Source organism: Oncorhynchus masou, unplaced genomic scaffold, assembly GCF_036934945.1.
Source record: "Oncorhynchus masou masou isolate Uvic2021 unplaced genomic scaffold, UVic_Omas_1.1 unplaced_scaffold_2___fragment_2___debris, whole genome shotgun sequence".
NCBI lineage: Eukaryota > Metazoa > Chordata > Actinopteri > Salmoniformes > Salmonidae > Oncorhynchus > Oncorhynchus masou.
In genome coordinates this window covers 35,568-51,256 of record NW_027016544.1, presented here as the reverse complement: position 1 = coordinate 51,256, position 15,689 = coordinate 35,568, and the positions used below count along the sequence as shown (strand labels likewise).

Below are 15,689 nucleotides of genomic sequence, written 5' to 3'. Positions count from 1 at the left end.
AATTAATATCCCAAATAGTCATACTTTGTAGATTTCTATATTTTGACCTTGGTAGAGAAATTATGGTATGTGTATGGTCAGTGATGGGAAAAGTACCCAATTGTCATACTTGAGTGAAAGTAATGATACCTTAATTGAAAATGAGGTCACCCAGTAAAATACTACTTGAGTAAAAGTCTAAACTATTGTGTTTTAAATATAATTATGTATCAAAAGTAAAAGTCTAAATAATTTCAAATTCCTTATATTTAGCAAACCAGTTGGTACAATGTTATTGTGTTTTTTTAAAATTTACAGATAGCCAGGGGCACATTCCAACACTCAGACATAATTTACAAACAAAGCATTTCTTTAGTGAGTCCGCCAGATCAGAGGCAGTATGAATGACCAGGGATGTTCTCTTGATGACTGCCTGAATTGGACCATTTTCCTTGTTCTACTAAACATTCAAAATGTAATGAGTACTTTTGGGTATTAGGGAAACTTGTATGGAGTAAAAAGTACATTATTTTCTCTAGGAATGTAGTGAAGTAAAAGTTGTCAAAAATATAAATAGTGAAGTACAGATACCCCCAAAACAACTTAAGTAGTACTTTTTACTTAAGTACTTTAAACTGCTGTGTATGGTATGTGTCTCAGTCAGAAATTAGGCTATTTGGATGTAAGGGTCATCTTTTATTTTACTAGGCAAGTCAGTGAAGAACAAATTCTTATTTACAATGACGGCCTTCATTGGCCAAACCCAGACGATGCTCGGCCAATTGTGCGCCACCCTATGGGATTCCCAATCACAGCCAGCTGTGATACAGCCTGGATTTGAACCAGGATGTCTGTCGTGACACCACTGAGATGCAGTGCCTTAAACCACTCTGCCACTCAGGAGCCCATAGGTCCTTCCACAAAATTGGTATCTTGTAACGGGGCGGCAAGGTAGCCTAGTGGTTAGAGCGTTGGACTAGTAACTGGAAGGTTGTGAGTTCAAACTCCCGAGCTGACAAGGTACAAATCTGTCGTTCTGCCCCTGGAACAGGTAGTTAACCCCCTGTTCCTAGGCCATCATTGAAAATAAGAATGTGTTCTTAACTGACTTGCCTGGTTAAATAAAGGTAAAATGAAAAAAACTTTGCAAGACAACATAGGCTATTATCACAATTAACAATCCATCTATCTCATCTTTTTTATGTCCCATGATATAGGTTGTCATTATAATGCAATGAGGTCTGATGTTTACTTCCCATACAGTAGAGTCCCCTCACCTGGTACAGAAGGCCTATTGGGCTATAGACTAGATGGAATGATCATGTGCATAAAATATGTCTGCCATATAACTGGTTATAGCCTACTTCACTTTAAGAGTAAACACCCTGACATGCCTTTTTGGTACAGGAAAGCTCTATTTTTGTATCCAACAAAATATTTGCTATTAAATAAGCAAGGATGGATAAAGGCCTTCTGAAATTAGACTAATTAATTCAGTTGTGGAACAGCACAGAAGATTCCATTATATTCTAATACAAACCCATCAATGTTGAATTCATAAAAGATAAGTTCGTTCTCAGTAGTTGGTTAACCTGGCGAATGTTTCCTTCAAAGTTTGGGCATTCCAAATACTCACCCTCACTTCCATACTGTTTCCCATTGTTCGCACCCATCCTAAAGAATGCATAATCTACATGCAGAATTCATTGGTATCCAAAAAAGCACAAATCCAGGATAAGCGTCCACACACTATCATATATGAAAAAGGAAATGATCACACAGAACTAAGGAAATTCTAAAATAATATTTGTCATCGAATGGTTAATCCAGATGTTGACAGAATAACGGGGATAGAAGACGTTTCGATTTTTACGCAAAGCAATCCAGACTAGAGTTTCCAAGACGGTACGGGAAGCGTAACTTCTCTATCAAAATAGTTTGTTTAACTCCATAACTTTGGGTCTGCATTGTTCGAATAAATCCAGCATCAGAATAATATCAAATATACGTTTTAAATGAAACCCCCTAAATGCAACCAGCTGTTGCGGGTTGCGTGCAGTCATGGAGGCGTCCAGAACCATACCCAATAACTTTTGGCAATGAAGGGAAAACGCACTCCGCTAGTCTAGATTTAAAGAGACAGTGCACCTTATTTAAAGGGAGATGATGAAATAAATCAGAGGGAACCCCTTCAGTATACAATAACCTAGGCAAACTTTTACATGAAGCAAATGATACAACATTGGCATTGCACAGCATGATAGGCTATGATGAGCACATATTAGCTTTTGGACATGCACTATGTGATTTGAAGGACGTGCTATATATGTACATATCTATAACTGGTTGTGTTTGGATACTCATACTAGCTTCTAAATAGTTTGCAAAAAATAAACATTTATAGTATGTGACATTTTGAAAATAGTACTCTGAATGCGTTATCCAAATGGGCAATTGCGTTGATTCCCGCCATTCGTTCATTTTTGTACAGCCGGTCAATTTATCTTATTATCAGCTGTTGTCAAACACGTGAGTCGGAAAATATTAGTGAATTTTAGTAGATCAAACCCTGAAATTAGTATGCAGTTTAAGTATGTAGTATGCTAGTATGGCTATTCAGGCACGACCTCTGTCTACGTTTGTGACAATTCACTACTCTAGTAGTACTACCACCAATTTCCCACATTAAACTCCCATGACCAGGCTATTTTACTATACGTGGACATGGACACTATTCAAGTGTCAGTATTTAATGGGAATGACTTTCCTGAGCAGATAACAAGTGATAAAAATCTATTATTGGAAACGTTCCATTGTTAATAAGTTTAAACAGGAATAGGAAATATCAATGATATATAAATATCTATGACATTTCTATCATCCAAAACGTTCATTGAACTTCCTTTAAGTATCAAACCCTGTGGCCTTTGTGTTGTACTGACCATGGGAAAAACGTTTGCTGAATTGCACAATCCATGTTTATACACTTATCATGGAAATACTGAAGTGCGTGTCTGTTCTATTGTTCCCAAGACATAATTTAAAAGAAATAAGGAAAATAATTGGTAACACTTTACTTGATACCCAGCGTCATTACACGTTATGACACGGTCATAACCATGCCATAATATGTCTTAACAGCTGACATAACCTGTTATAATATGGTCATAACACTGTCATGACCCACATTTTTACAGCTGTTGTGACATATATTAGGTAATTGTATGGCTGGTTAGACGCCTGTATTAGAATAAAACCTGAACATGGTTTCAGCCTAGCTCAGTGCTTTGCTGTGGTGGTGAGGCAGCCAGTGGGAAAATACGGAGCGTAAGGGTTGGTAAAGTTCTCTAGTTGCGCCGTGATTGGCTCAGTGTTCTGTCACTCATAGGGTCACTACATCGCCGCAAAATGTACAGGTAGAGCTTGGGTGCTGCAATAGTTACATTAGAAGTGCCCATCCAAGAAGGCTCAAGGTCATTACCTTAGCTTTGATTGGACTGATCATGTCAACATTACACTTTCAAAAACTTAGCTAGCAAGCTAGAAGTCATCATCATGAATCAAGTCGACAATCTACTGGCAAATCCTTTTCACTCCTTGTCATGAGAAATAATGGATAAAACGCATCGGTGCTCATGGGCCATTGAACATAAACATACAGTGCCTTGTGAAAGTATTCGGCCCCCTTGAACTTTGCGACCTTTTGCCACATTTCAGGCTTCAAACATAAAGATATAAAACTGTATTTTTTTGTGAAGAATCAACAACAAGTGGGACACAATCGTGAAGTGGAACGACATTTATTGGATATTTCAAACTTTTTTAACAAATCAAAAACTGAAAAATTGGGCGTGCAAAATTATTCAGCCCCTTTACGTTCAGTGCAGCAAACTCTCTCCAGAAGTTCAGTGAGGATCTCTGAATGATCCAATGTTGACCTAAATGACTAATGATGATAAATACAATCCACCTGTGTGTAATCAAGTCTCCGTATAAATGCACCTGCACTGTGATAGTCTCAGAGGTCCGTTAAATGCGCAGAGAGCATCATGAAGAACAAGGAACACACCAGGCAGGTCCGAGATACTGTTGTGAAGAAGTTTAAAGCCGGATTTGGATACAAAAAGATTTCCCAAGCTTTAAACATCCCAAGGAGCACTGTGCAAGCGATAATATTGAAATGGAAGGAGTATCAGACCACTGCAAATCTACCAAGACCTGGCCGTCCCTCTAAACTTTCAGCTCATACAAGGAGAAGACTGATCAGAGATGCAGCCAAGAGGCCCATGATCACTCTGGATGAACTGCAGAGATCTACAGCTGAGGTGGGAGACTCTGTCCATAGGACAACAATCAGTCGTATATTGCACAAATCTAGCCTTTATGGAAGAGTGGCAAGAAGAAAGACATTTCTTAAAGATATCCATAAAAAGTGTTGTTTAAAGTTTGCCACAAGCCACCTGGGAGACACACCGAACATGTGGAAGAAGGTGCTCTGGTCAGATGAAACCAAAATTTAACTTTTTGGCAACAATGCAAAACATTATGTTTGGCGTAAAAGCAACACAGCTCATCAACCTGAACACACCATACCCACTGTCAAACATGGTGGTGGCAGCATCATGGTTTGGGCCTGCTTTTCTTCAGCAGGGACAGGGAAGATGGTTAAAATTGATGGGAAGATGGATGGAGCCAAATACAGTACCATTCTGGAAGAAAACCTGATGGAGTCTGCAAAAGACCTGAGACTGGGATGGAGATTTGTCTTCCAACAAGACAATGATCCAAAACATAAAGCAAAATCTACAATGGAATGGTTCAAAAATAAACATATCCAGGTGTTAGAATGGCCAAGTCAAAGTCCAGACCTGAATCCAATCGAGAATCTGTGGAAAGAACTGAAAACTGCTGTTCACAAATGCTCTCCATCCAACCTCACTGAGCTCGAGCTGTTTTGCAGGGAGGAATGGGAAAAAATGTCAGTCTCTCGATGTGCAAAACTGATAGAGACATACCCCAAGCGACTTACAGCTGTAATCGCAGCAAAAGGTGGCGCTACAAAGTATTAACTTAAGGGGGCTGAATAATTTTGCACACCCAATTTTTCAGTTTTTGATTTGTTAAAAAAGTTTGAAATATCCAATAAATGTCGTTCCACTTCATGATTGTGTCCCACTTGTTGTTGATTCTTCACAAAAAAATACAGTTTTATATCTTTATGTTTGAAGCCTGAAATGTGGCAAAAGGTCGCAAAGTTCAAGGGGGCCGAATACTTTCGCAAGGCACTGTATATACACTGCTCAAAAAAATAAAGGGAACACTGAATGAATGAAATACTCTTATTAAATACTTTTTTCTTTCCATAGTTGAATGTGCTGACAACAAAATCACAAAAAATGATCAATGGAAATCAAATTTATCAACCCAAGAAGGTCTGGATTTGGAGTCACACTCAAAATTAAAGTGGAAAACCACACTACAGGCTGATCCAACTTTGATGTAATGTCCTTAAAACAAGTCAAAATGAGGCTCAGTAGTGTGTTTGGCCTCCACATGCCTGTATGATCTCCCTACAACGCCTGGGCATGCTCCTGATGAGGTGGCGGATGGTCTCCTGAGGGATGTCCTCCCAGACCTGGACTAAAGCATCCACCAACTCCTGGACAGTCTGTGGTGCAACGTGGCATTGATGGATGGAGCAAGACAATGATGTCCCAGATGTGCTCAATTGGATTCAGGTCTGGGGAACAGGCGGGCCAGTCCATAGCATCAATGCCTTCCTCTTGCAGGAACTGCTGACACACTCCAGCCACATAAGGTCTAGCATTGTCTTGCATTAGGAGGAACCCAGGACCAACCACACCAGCATATGGTCTCACAAGGGGTCTGAGGATCTCATCTCGGTACATAATGGCAGTCAAGCTACCTCTGGCGAGCACTTGAGGAATGCCACTCCACACCATGATTGACCAACCGCCAAAACGGTCATGCTGGAGGATGTTGCAGGCAGAACGTTCTCCACGGCGTCTCCAGACTGTCACATATGTTCAGTGTGAACCTGCTTTCATCTGTGAAGAGCACAGGGCGCCAGTGGCGAATTTGCCAATCTTGGCGTTCTCTGGCAAATGCCAAACGTCCTGCACGGTGTTGGGCTGTAAGCACAACCCCCACCTGTGGACATTGGGCCCTCATACCACCCTCATGGAGTCTGTTTCTGACCGTTTGAGCAGACACATGCACATTTGTGGCCTGCTGGAGGTCTTTTTGCAGGGCTCTGGCAGTGCTCCTCCTGCTCCTCCTTACACAAAGGCGGAGGTAGTGGTCCTGCTGCTGGGTTGTTGCCCTCCTACGGCCTCCTCCACGTCTCCTGATGTACTGGCCTGTCTCCTGGTAGCGCCTCCATGCTCTGGACACTACGCTGGCAGACACAGCAAACCTTCTTGCAACATCTCGCATTGATGTACCATCCTGGATGAGCTGCACTACCTGAGCCAGTTGTTGGGGTTTTAGACATGCTACCACTAGAGTGAAAGCACCGCCAGCATTCAAAAAGTGACCAAAACAACCAGGAAGCATAGGAACTGAGAAGTGGTCTGTGGTCCCACCTGCAGAACCACTGCTTTATTGGGGGTGTCTTGCTAAATGCCTATAATTTCCACCTGTTGTCTATTCCATTTGCACAACAGCATGTGAAATGTATTGTCAATCAGTGTTGCTTGCTAAGTGGACAGTTTAATTTCACAGAAGTGTGATTGACTTGGAGTTACATTGTTGTTTAAGTGTTCCCTTTATTTTTTTGAGCAGTGTATATATTTTACCTTTATTTAACTAGGCAAGTCAGTTAAGAACAAATTCTTATTTTCAATGATGGCCTAGGAACAGTAGGTTAACTGCCTTGTTCAGGTGCAGAATGATAGCTTTTTACCTTGTCAGCTCGGGGATTCGATCTTTCAACCTTTCAGTTACAACTCTAACCACTAGGCTACCTGCCGCCATTATGCAACAAACATTACACAACAATTTGGAAATCGCATATTCATCAATGAGTGGTTTGGAAGGAATCAGTGGCTAACTGTAGGCATTGCAATCACTAGCCTGCTATTCAGTGGAGTGGGTGTGTTGTCCAAGTCTAGGTCTAAGGATCTCTTTTCCAAGCTTAAAAGGATAGACATTCAAAGTGGGCCATGCTGTCAATCCAGCATGACATCTGCCGTACTCAGAATCGAAAACAACTGGGGACTCAAAAAAAAAAAAGAGCTCCGACCGGGAAAAAATGTTTTGAACGGTCATCCAACTCAGATTTGGAAGTCAGGAACTCATGCCTCTTTCTAGAGCTTCGATCTGAAGATCCCTAACGTCATCATGATTCAACCTTGTTATTTCCCAGTTGTTTTGAGAGCACCATACATCGAGAATGCGAGACTTTGATGACAAAGTTCGATGACAGAAATTTGCTCATGAAGCCTGTTAAAGTGAGCACAGCACAACAAGTTGAGTTCAAAAATGTCTTGTATGCTGCTTCAAAAATGATTTAATATGCAAGGGAGATATGTATACTGTAGCTAATACTAACTGTATGTTGTGTAGTAAGCTGTTAGTAGCCCATGTGCCTTTCCCCTTATAACTTAGCCTACTGTTCTGACTTGGTGGTGTACCTGTAGCATATAGCCTGTTTTAAAGAAATGTCATCATATTGTAAGAGCTTTAATTGTCTGCTTATATGCCTCCCTTATTTATCCTACAAATCTGACTTGGTGTACAGGTAGAATACTGTAAGAACGGCCCATGTTCTGAATTCTGTCGCTGTACATTTCAAAGGTGCTGAACAAATAGTTATATTGACTACGTTCGTCCTAGCTCGCTCATTGTCTTAATCAAAATTACAGATTGCCTCAACCACTCGTCATCCCATTATGCCATAGTTTGTACATTTCAATCGTAAGTTGAAACCAAATTTGATTATTAAGCAAGTCAGCCATATCAGCTGTTTTTTTTAAATGCAGTAAACTGTTTCGCTGCCAGACAAGGCTCCGCTGATAGCCAGGTGTAGCAGTGGTAAGGTGTTGGGACAAAATAAATGTATGCACAATAGCGCTCGCTCACTGGAGCTTAGGTCACTAATTTCAGCCCATTCTTACATTCAATCGAGCAGAAACTGAATGCCTCGATGCCTATTTTATATAGCAAGCCACCGCCACGTGACTCACGTCTGTAGGCGTGATCTATTTTCATGAACGGGGTGGTGTACCTAATGAACTGTCTAGTAAGTTTGTGTGTATAGTAATGTATGCATTCAAGTCTAATGTCTAAGTTACTAAATTGTTTGTCTAATGTTTTGTGTCGGACCACAGGAAGATTCTGTTGCCATTTGCTAATGCCGATTTCTTTTTTAATCTACTTGATTTTTGTCTGTCTCTGAAGGGATCAGAAGCCAAGCCCCCAAACCGTTTACAGCCAACCATTGCTCCCACACTGGAATGCACACCAAGAATGTGTTCTACATCCTTCATTTAAGAGTTTTACTGACACACGTGCAGGCAAGCGTGAGGAGGTAAATAAAACAAATTAAAGGAAACTGCTGCCAATACCATAAAAACAGTTGTAACTAACCAGTCCTCTGGTCTGAGAATTGATACCGTCGCACACAACGATAGAGAGGAGTTTTTAGAAAGACACACTATTCATATTGTGGTTTAAAGCAATTACAAATGCATGCACAGTGCATGCTACGGTCTAAGGTTTACATGTCATAAATTAGAGTAATATGTGAAGTTTAACACGCTGACGTCTGAAGCCCACTAACAAAGTAAAACAGTGCTAAGGGCTTGCTTATTTTCTAAAATATGTTTTTGGCAGGAACAGTTATAAGCAGTACAATTACTTTATATTAAAGTAATTATAGTTTAAAAGCCTATTATGCTGATGTGAAGGCTACCTCAAAACAACTAATAGGTCAAAAGACTTTATTTTTTGGAACCATTCAATAAAAATATATCACTTAAACATTTTAACCCCTTTGAGGGTCACGCATTAAACTGACTAGATAAATTCGGGGAGATGGTTGTTGTGCATCCAATGTGAATACACACACACCGAGGCACGGGGGTAAGGGTTGGCAGTAGGGTTTGTATTGACTTCAGCAACAGACAGACAGAAGGCAGACTCTGCCGCCGTTACGGTGGTATCCGGCCCCATTGCATCCTGGGAGAACACGGCAGAGGAGGTAGTAGGGATGCCAATGGACTCCAGGCCAGAGCCAGAAGAGAGACTGCCGTCAGCCTCACAGGACATGGGGAGAGGAGAAGCAGGGCTGACATCTGCAGTGGATATGGTGGCGGAGCATGCAGGTAGAGGTTCTCCACAGGTCCTCTTGGACAGCCTCCGATTCAAGGCACGCATGGTGACAGGAATAGACATACATCTGAATCAGAAGAGCAAGATGATGAATATCGAAGACATGTAACCAACAACTCATGAAGTAAATACTCAGTGTAAGAATGTGGTCTCTGCCTAGAGACACAATTAAGCAGTATGACTGAGAAATGATGGATCTAGTGGGAGAATACACCCTAAACCTCTTTAGGACTCTGGAGACATATTCATCCATGGATTCTGACTCTGACCCCACTGCAAACAGACTGCAGGTGAGCTTCCGGGAGTCTGCCACATTCACCAGCACTGCAAGACAACAATACACCACACTAAACCCTGAGTAGAGAACATGGAGTGTAACATACTGTATTGTGATTCTGCTAAACTGACCCCTGCAGAATAGAGATAACAAATACTCACAAACAGATAGAGAGTCACTGTTAGATAGGTGAAAGGTCACAGAGAGGCTGGAACCTGACTCAGGGAGGACTTCGCAGTATAGGTCACACACTGGACCTAGAAAAGGGGGTTTGGTTATAGCCAAGTCAACAATGTTCACTCGTATGAACAGTTTGACATAAGTAATCTGATGAATGGTTGCATCCTTATGACACATTAGATACCATCCATGTAATAACTAAATAGTATTCTGTGACATTTGGGGATTGTAGGATTAGAACCCTGATGTATGCTCAGTTGCTCACTTACCTGGGCTAGGCCTGAGAGAGGTAATGCAGCTGAGCAGTAGCGTGTTAATTGCACACTGGTGGCGGAGCAGCTCCAGTAGGGCAGGGACATGGGCGGGGTGGGTAAAGGGAATGGTACTCATCAGCGTCCCCCTCAGAGCAGCTTCTTCCCATGCAGCCCCCGGCAGCACATAGCTGTGTATCTCTTTACCTGGGAGGGGCTGGATGGAGATGACCGGTGTGTCAAAATGATTACCTTTGATGGAATGCTGAGTAGAAGAAAGTGGTGTAGGTCTTACTGTGCACAGGTGTCAATGATATACCGGTAGTGCCAGGATGATATACGTTGTAGAGCAAAATTATAAGTCTGTAAGCATTCAAAATCTGTTTTGGTTTAAGCATATATACACACAAACCACTAGAAAGTGGGCATCTTGGCCATCCCATGTTTTGTTGCCACCATTCTCCCCTAATAAGGTCATCATCAACTGGGGAAAAGGTGCCCACTGCAGGTCAGCATCAGCTATGGCAACATCTAGGGAACAGTAGCAGTTTGATCACAAGAAAGGAAGTTGTACAACAATGCGTTCAATTGAAATGTGTCTGGTATCATCCCAATGTGAATTAGTGCAATAAGACCCATTTATTCACAGATAAGACTATAAGCACAATTGAATTTTGCTAAAAAGGAGTATCAAAGCATACAAACCTGTAATTTGGCTGAGCTTCTCAACAAAGGAAGAAAGCATTGGTAGGGGTGGCTGCAGTTTGAGCTGGAAGCAGGCTGGCATCATTTCAGAGAGCACCTCACAGAGAGGACTGAACAATGGTAGACTGCAACAACAAAAAACACAAACTCAAGCTCTTTATTAGCATAGCTGTCTTAATGTGGGATTTCATCCTAACATGGGGAATTCCATGTCAGCACTTAGAAAACCTCAGATATCAATGCATCATTTGAAAATAGTAATATAATGACATTGAGATAGTTACCCCTGGGCGTCAAGCTGAGGTGGCTGTGGGATGACAGATGCCATCTGGAGCTTGTGTGTAGAGTCAGTTGGCCCCACTGTCACCAAGGCTAACTGGCCAACACTGCCCCTTTCTGCAACCCCATAGCAGAACACAACAGTACTTAATTATATATATTTTAAGAAACAGCATTCAAATGCGGTTGCGAATGTTCCAAAACATACCTGAATCGGACATCTCCAACAGAATGTCAGAAGGGCTGATGTAGTATTGGATAGTCATTGGGATACCTGAATAGGACAGACACACACAAAAAAGCATATTTCTGTTAGTCATTGAGGGTGATCGAGCAGCTAAAGAAACGACTAGGGGCTTTCTGGCTCATGGTCTTGCTCCCTTTATTAGTAACCTACCTCCACTCCCTGCCGTAAGATAGCCAATCCTGCCATTGAGAATCATGTCCACTTGAAGATTGCACTCCCTTAATGCTCTGAAAGGAGAAAAAACATGTGAATATTTCAACACAATTATATAGGATTTCATTCAAGACAACCTCTAGGTTATTTAATTCTCACAGCAAAATGCAGGAGTCACAATTCCCTCTATTCAACTTCAGCCATTCTTATTACATTTCACTAACCTTGGCAAATGGGATATCTTCTGTAGATCTTTCCCCAAGAACTGAAGGGCTGTGTAGACCTTGATCTTGGTCTCACTAAAATATATTAGACTGTCCTGTTATCATGCCACTTAATCAATGACATTGAATATCAACTAGTGGTAAAAAGGCAGTACTTGTCCCCAGGGATGTTGTACAGGGAGGAAAGGCCTTTCAGTTTCACTGAGAATTCTTCAAACTTCTTTGACCTGTGCAGTAATAAACAGATGGGGGTAATCTGAAGTGCCAACAATGTATACTTTGTTAGAACTTGGTAAAATAAATGTCAGGTGAACTCAGTTGACAAATTGGATTAGTCAGACCATATGTATTACATCTTACTTTAGCAGTTGAAGTAGTGACTCGCTTGACTGTAACACACAAAAAACATTGGCTTGAGTGACATGAGTAATTTGAAACATTACAAAATGCTTTCCTATATAGGAATTAAACAATATCAGTCTAATACCACAGGGGCTTCTCCATGTTGGGCCAACTTCACATCCTCCACCTCTCCCCCAGGCAGCAGTAGGACCTCTAGGTAGAACATGTCAGCTGTGAGGTAACAGGTTGTCTCAGTGGGGCTCAGGTGGGACCCCATCCTGTACAAAACAGAGGTCAAGGCTCAACAATGAGAAATGCCATTGCAAAACACCAAGAGTGAGATGGAGGTTATTTAGTGTATAGCATCAGATGAATTCCATACTGTACAGGCCTAAGAATCTTTCGATCCAAAAATCAGGAAACTCAAGATGCTGCACTGACTTGGAGCATTCAAAATGGGTAGAGGTCCCTGGATTATCCAGTAGAGGGACACAAAGTATAGGCATTATATTACCAAATGAAAACAGATGACAAAATTATCATATTACCCTCTCTGTTTGGCCATTATCTCCAACCGTGATACCATGGCGCTCAAAGACGACACTGGAACAGAAAACGGTTTGGGAAATGTTTCATAAAAAGTTCTAATTTGAGTGAAGTGACCATACAACAAATGGCAGACACCAGAATCATAATTCTGCATAATGACCTTCAACTGGAATGGAGTGCATTACATCTGACACTAGTCTATGCAGAAGATTGAACTTAGCTGATGTTGTGAATACAAATAGCTTGTGTTTTGTTTACCATTCAGTGCTTCATGGAGTATTTTCAGACACCTAATCAGTGGTTCACAGGGTTTGGTGTCACCTCTCGATTTGTCCTATAAAATACAGATGAAGACATTTTTGAGCAGCTCAAGTATCCTGATAGAAAGCACTTACTACATACTATGACAGAGTTTGAGAAAGCGCATCTCGAGAGTCTTTAGAAACTGAATGAACTTAGGGCTTAAGACTGAGCAGCATTGTTGAGGGCAGACATCTAGATGGCCCAGGCCCAACTCCAGCAGCCTTATCCCCTCGGAACGCACATCCCTGTCCGCCCAACAACCACTCAACCCCACCCCCAACAGGCCCTGGAGACTGACTGCTGCCAAGCTGAACTTCTTTCCGAGGCCACACAACCATCCCCAGTCATGGAGTGCAACTGGACAATGGCCATGGATGGATCAGGATAGATTTGTCAGAGTCCAGAAAGCAGTGTCCAACTGACACAATTCCAAAAACCTTTCAGCCCATTCTAAAAAGACAAACAAGAGCTTTTAAATTGTACCCCCACTGACGTTGAATCTAAACAATGATAGATCTGGGTAATGTGTTGGGAAGGGGGTGGCACTTAATACTGGAAATTAGTCCTGTTGGTGACAGATCATACCAGTTACTCAGTCAAATAAGGGACCAGTCGTTTATGTAGAGTTATACTAATCTGGCTAAAAATCATCTTGGAATGCCAACATCTGGAAGGCATTTCAAGTCTTGTGGCTGAACGGTCACGGATGTTTGTCCTCAAGACAAGTTTGGTGAAACATTAGTCCAAGATGTACTGTTAAGGAGTGAAGGCTAGCCTACTCCATTAACATCCAAGACCCTTCCTTATATGTAATGTTCAGAGGTCAACTGGTTCTGGCAGCCAACTACGCCATCTAAACGTGAATCGATTCTTAATCGCAATACGGTTCTGGAAACATAAGGCCCTTTACTTTCAAATGAAAAAGAACTCCAATATATGGTCGTTTAACCCCCGCAGCAAAATGTGTCCAGGGCATAACCCCCAGGATTTTTGGGGGGTAGAATGACTGAGGTCAGACATTCTACTCCAAAATGTATGAAAATGTAATTATGTTGACATTATCAAAGATATAACTGATGAGAGCCACTGCAGGGAAATGAGGAGCAAGTTGTGCCTGTGGCTCTCATTCGCACCACTGCTCATTCTGTTTGCTACAAATAGCCTACACATTGTAACTTGTCATTGATCTTAAAATGGATAGTATTTGTTTTTTGGCAATTAATCCCAGATACCATTTGTCTATGCGTGCAGTTGGAAGGAAGTTGAAGGTAGTTTTGCGAGCCATTTCTAACAGGAAGAGCTAGCATGCTAGCTGTTCCCATAGACTTCCAGTCATTGCGCCAACGCTAGGTAGTAACTTCCTTCAAACTGCGCGCAGAGACAATGGTATCCATGAGTTCATCTGACTCAGGGTAAGTAGAGAAAGGCATAATTGCTGAAGTCTCGCACTATCCCTTTATAAGTGCCTCTGCAGAGAGATATACAAAACTCAGACAAAAAAAATAAACTGCCCTTTTTCAGGACCATGTCTGACAAATAAATTGCAATGGCCATACTGTGAGACACCTAAGACAGCGCTACAGGATCGTCCTCACAGTGGCAGACCACGTGTAACACCTGCACAGGATCGGTACATCCAAACATCACGCCTGTAATGAAATGCACAAATGTTCATGCTCCAAATACTGAACTAGTCTAAAGGCCAGCTGTATTGCTTATTTAAAATCAGCACAACAGTTTAACATAATAGCAAAAGGTTTTTGTAATGATAAATTAGCATTTTAAAATTATAAAAAATGATTAGCACACACAACATGCCATTGGAACACGAGTGATGGTTGCTGATAATGGGCCTCTGTACGCCTATGTAGATATTCCATTAAATAAAAAAATTAAATAAAGAACATTTCCAGCTACAATAGTCATTTACAACTTTAACAAGGTCTACACTGTATTTCTGATCAATGTTATTTTAATGGACAAACATTGCTTTTCTTTCAAAAACAAGGACATTTCTAAGTGACCCCAAACTTTTGAATGGTAGTGCATATTGATTTATTTACCATACTTTTGGGAGTGGTGTAAATGTAAATGACTATAGGGTAAACAATCACATTTATTTATAAAGCCTTTTTTTACATCAGCCGACATCAAAGTGCTATACAGAAACCCAGACTAAAACCCCAAACAGCAAGCAATGCCGAAGCTTCTGTTCACACTGATTAACATGTAGACAGAGCGTGAGGACTGTTACACACATTGGCAGTGCAGTTAGAAGAGCTTCAACTGAGAACCAAGAGCTAGGTGAAGTATTAGTCCATGTTCTGGATCGAGTTTGTATCTCGGTCTAGCAGCAAAACACTAAACCAATGTTAAACTTATCTACCTGCGTCTGCCTGTTTGGCGACGCTTTTCCCATGTCGGAGGGTATATCTGTGGTCAGTGGACGGTAGGGAATGCGTCGACAAGCTGTGCCCAGGAAATAATTCAATCCAATTGTTAGATGCTAACGCCCCACCGCCAAATCAAAACCAAACATGGATTCCATGTTGTGTTATTGCCTTGGGAGCACACCTTCTTCAGGATTGGGTTGGTGGCGCACATCCAACTTTTAGGTGCATACACTGCCCCCTACTGTACTGGAGTGTGAGGTCAGCCATGGCCTACCTACATTCAATTCTGATAATACAAAATTGGGAAAAAGGATAATTTCCCTGCCAACTACTAGCCCTCACTAAAAAAAAAAAAAACCCCCCCATTCCATGATTTAATCCTTTCTAATCCTACTCCAGGCCAATGGTCTGGGAGGACAGAACTTTACCACTCAACCCCCCCCCCCCCTGCAA

At 41.5% G+C, this 15,689-nt stretch overlaps 2 protein-coding genes across 2 annotated transcripts in view; both read right to left on the bottom strand.

The window, feature by feature from the left end:
* Positions 1-2,051, bottom strand: part of LOC135538710 (F-box/LRR-repeat protein 7-like) — a 39,710-nt gene extending 37,659 nt beyond the window's left edge. The window contains exon 1 of the mRNA XM_064964617.1: positions 1,616-2,051. Coding sequence (XP_064820689.1) covers positions 1,616-1,652 — 37 coding nt within the window. The 5' untranslated portion in view covers positions 1,653-2,051. The remainder of the gene's footprint in view (positions 1-1,615) is intronic.
* A 6,877-nt stretch (positions 2,052-8,928) lies between these two features.
* On the bottom strand, positions 8,929-15,416 carry zgc:111976 (mediator of RNA polymerase II transcription subunit 1-like). The gene is made up of 16 exons (XM_064964607.1): positions 15,230-15,416; positions 12,799-12,874; positions 12,540-12,594; positions 12,137-12,269; positions 12,010-12,038; positions 11,805-11,876; positions 11,650-11,724; positions 11,423-11,499; positions 11,234-11,299; positions 11,031-11,142; positions 10,747-10,871; positions 10,454-10,572; positions 10,060-10,258; positions 9,772-9,867; positions 9,555-9,657; positions 8,929-9,400 (listed from the first exon to the last, which is right to left on the bottom strand). Exons 1-16 carry the CDS (start codon positions 15,260-15,262, stop codon positions 9,019-9,021), a joined length of 1,752 nt encoding a protein of 583 aa, XP_064820679.1. The 5' UTR covers positions 15,263-15,416; the 3' UTR covers positions 8,929-9,018.
* Between the last annotated feature and the right edge of the window lie 273 nt (positions 15,417-15,689).

Bases quoted from the DNA above. Each gene is read 5' to 3' on its own strand.
- zgc:111976 (XM_064964607.1), bottom strand. From the start codon at position 15,262: ATGGGAAAAGCGTCGCCAAACAGGCAGACGCAG. The intron at 11,725-11,804 runs GTACTGCCTTTT...AATATATTTTAG, and splicing joins TACAACATCCCTGGGGACAA to TGAGACCAAGATCAAGGTCT. The intron at 9,868-10,059 runs GTAAGTGAGCAA...CCCCTTTTCTAG, and splicing joins CTCTCTCAGGCCTAGCCCAG to GTCCAGTGTGTGACCTATAC.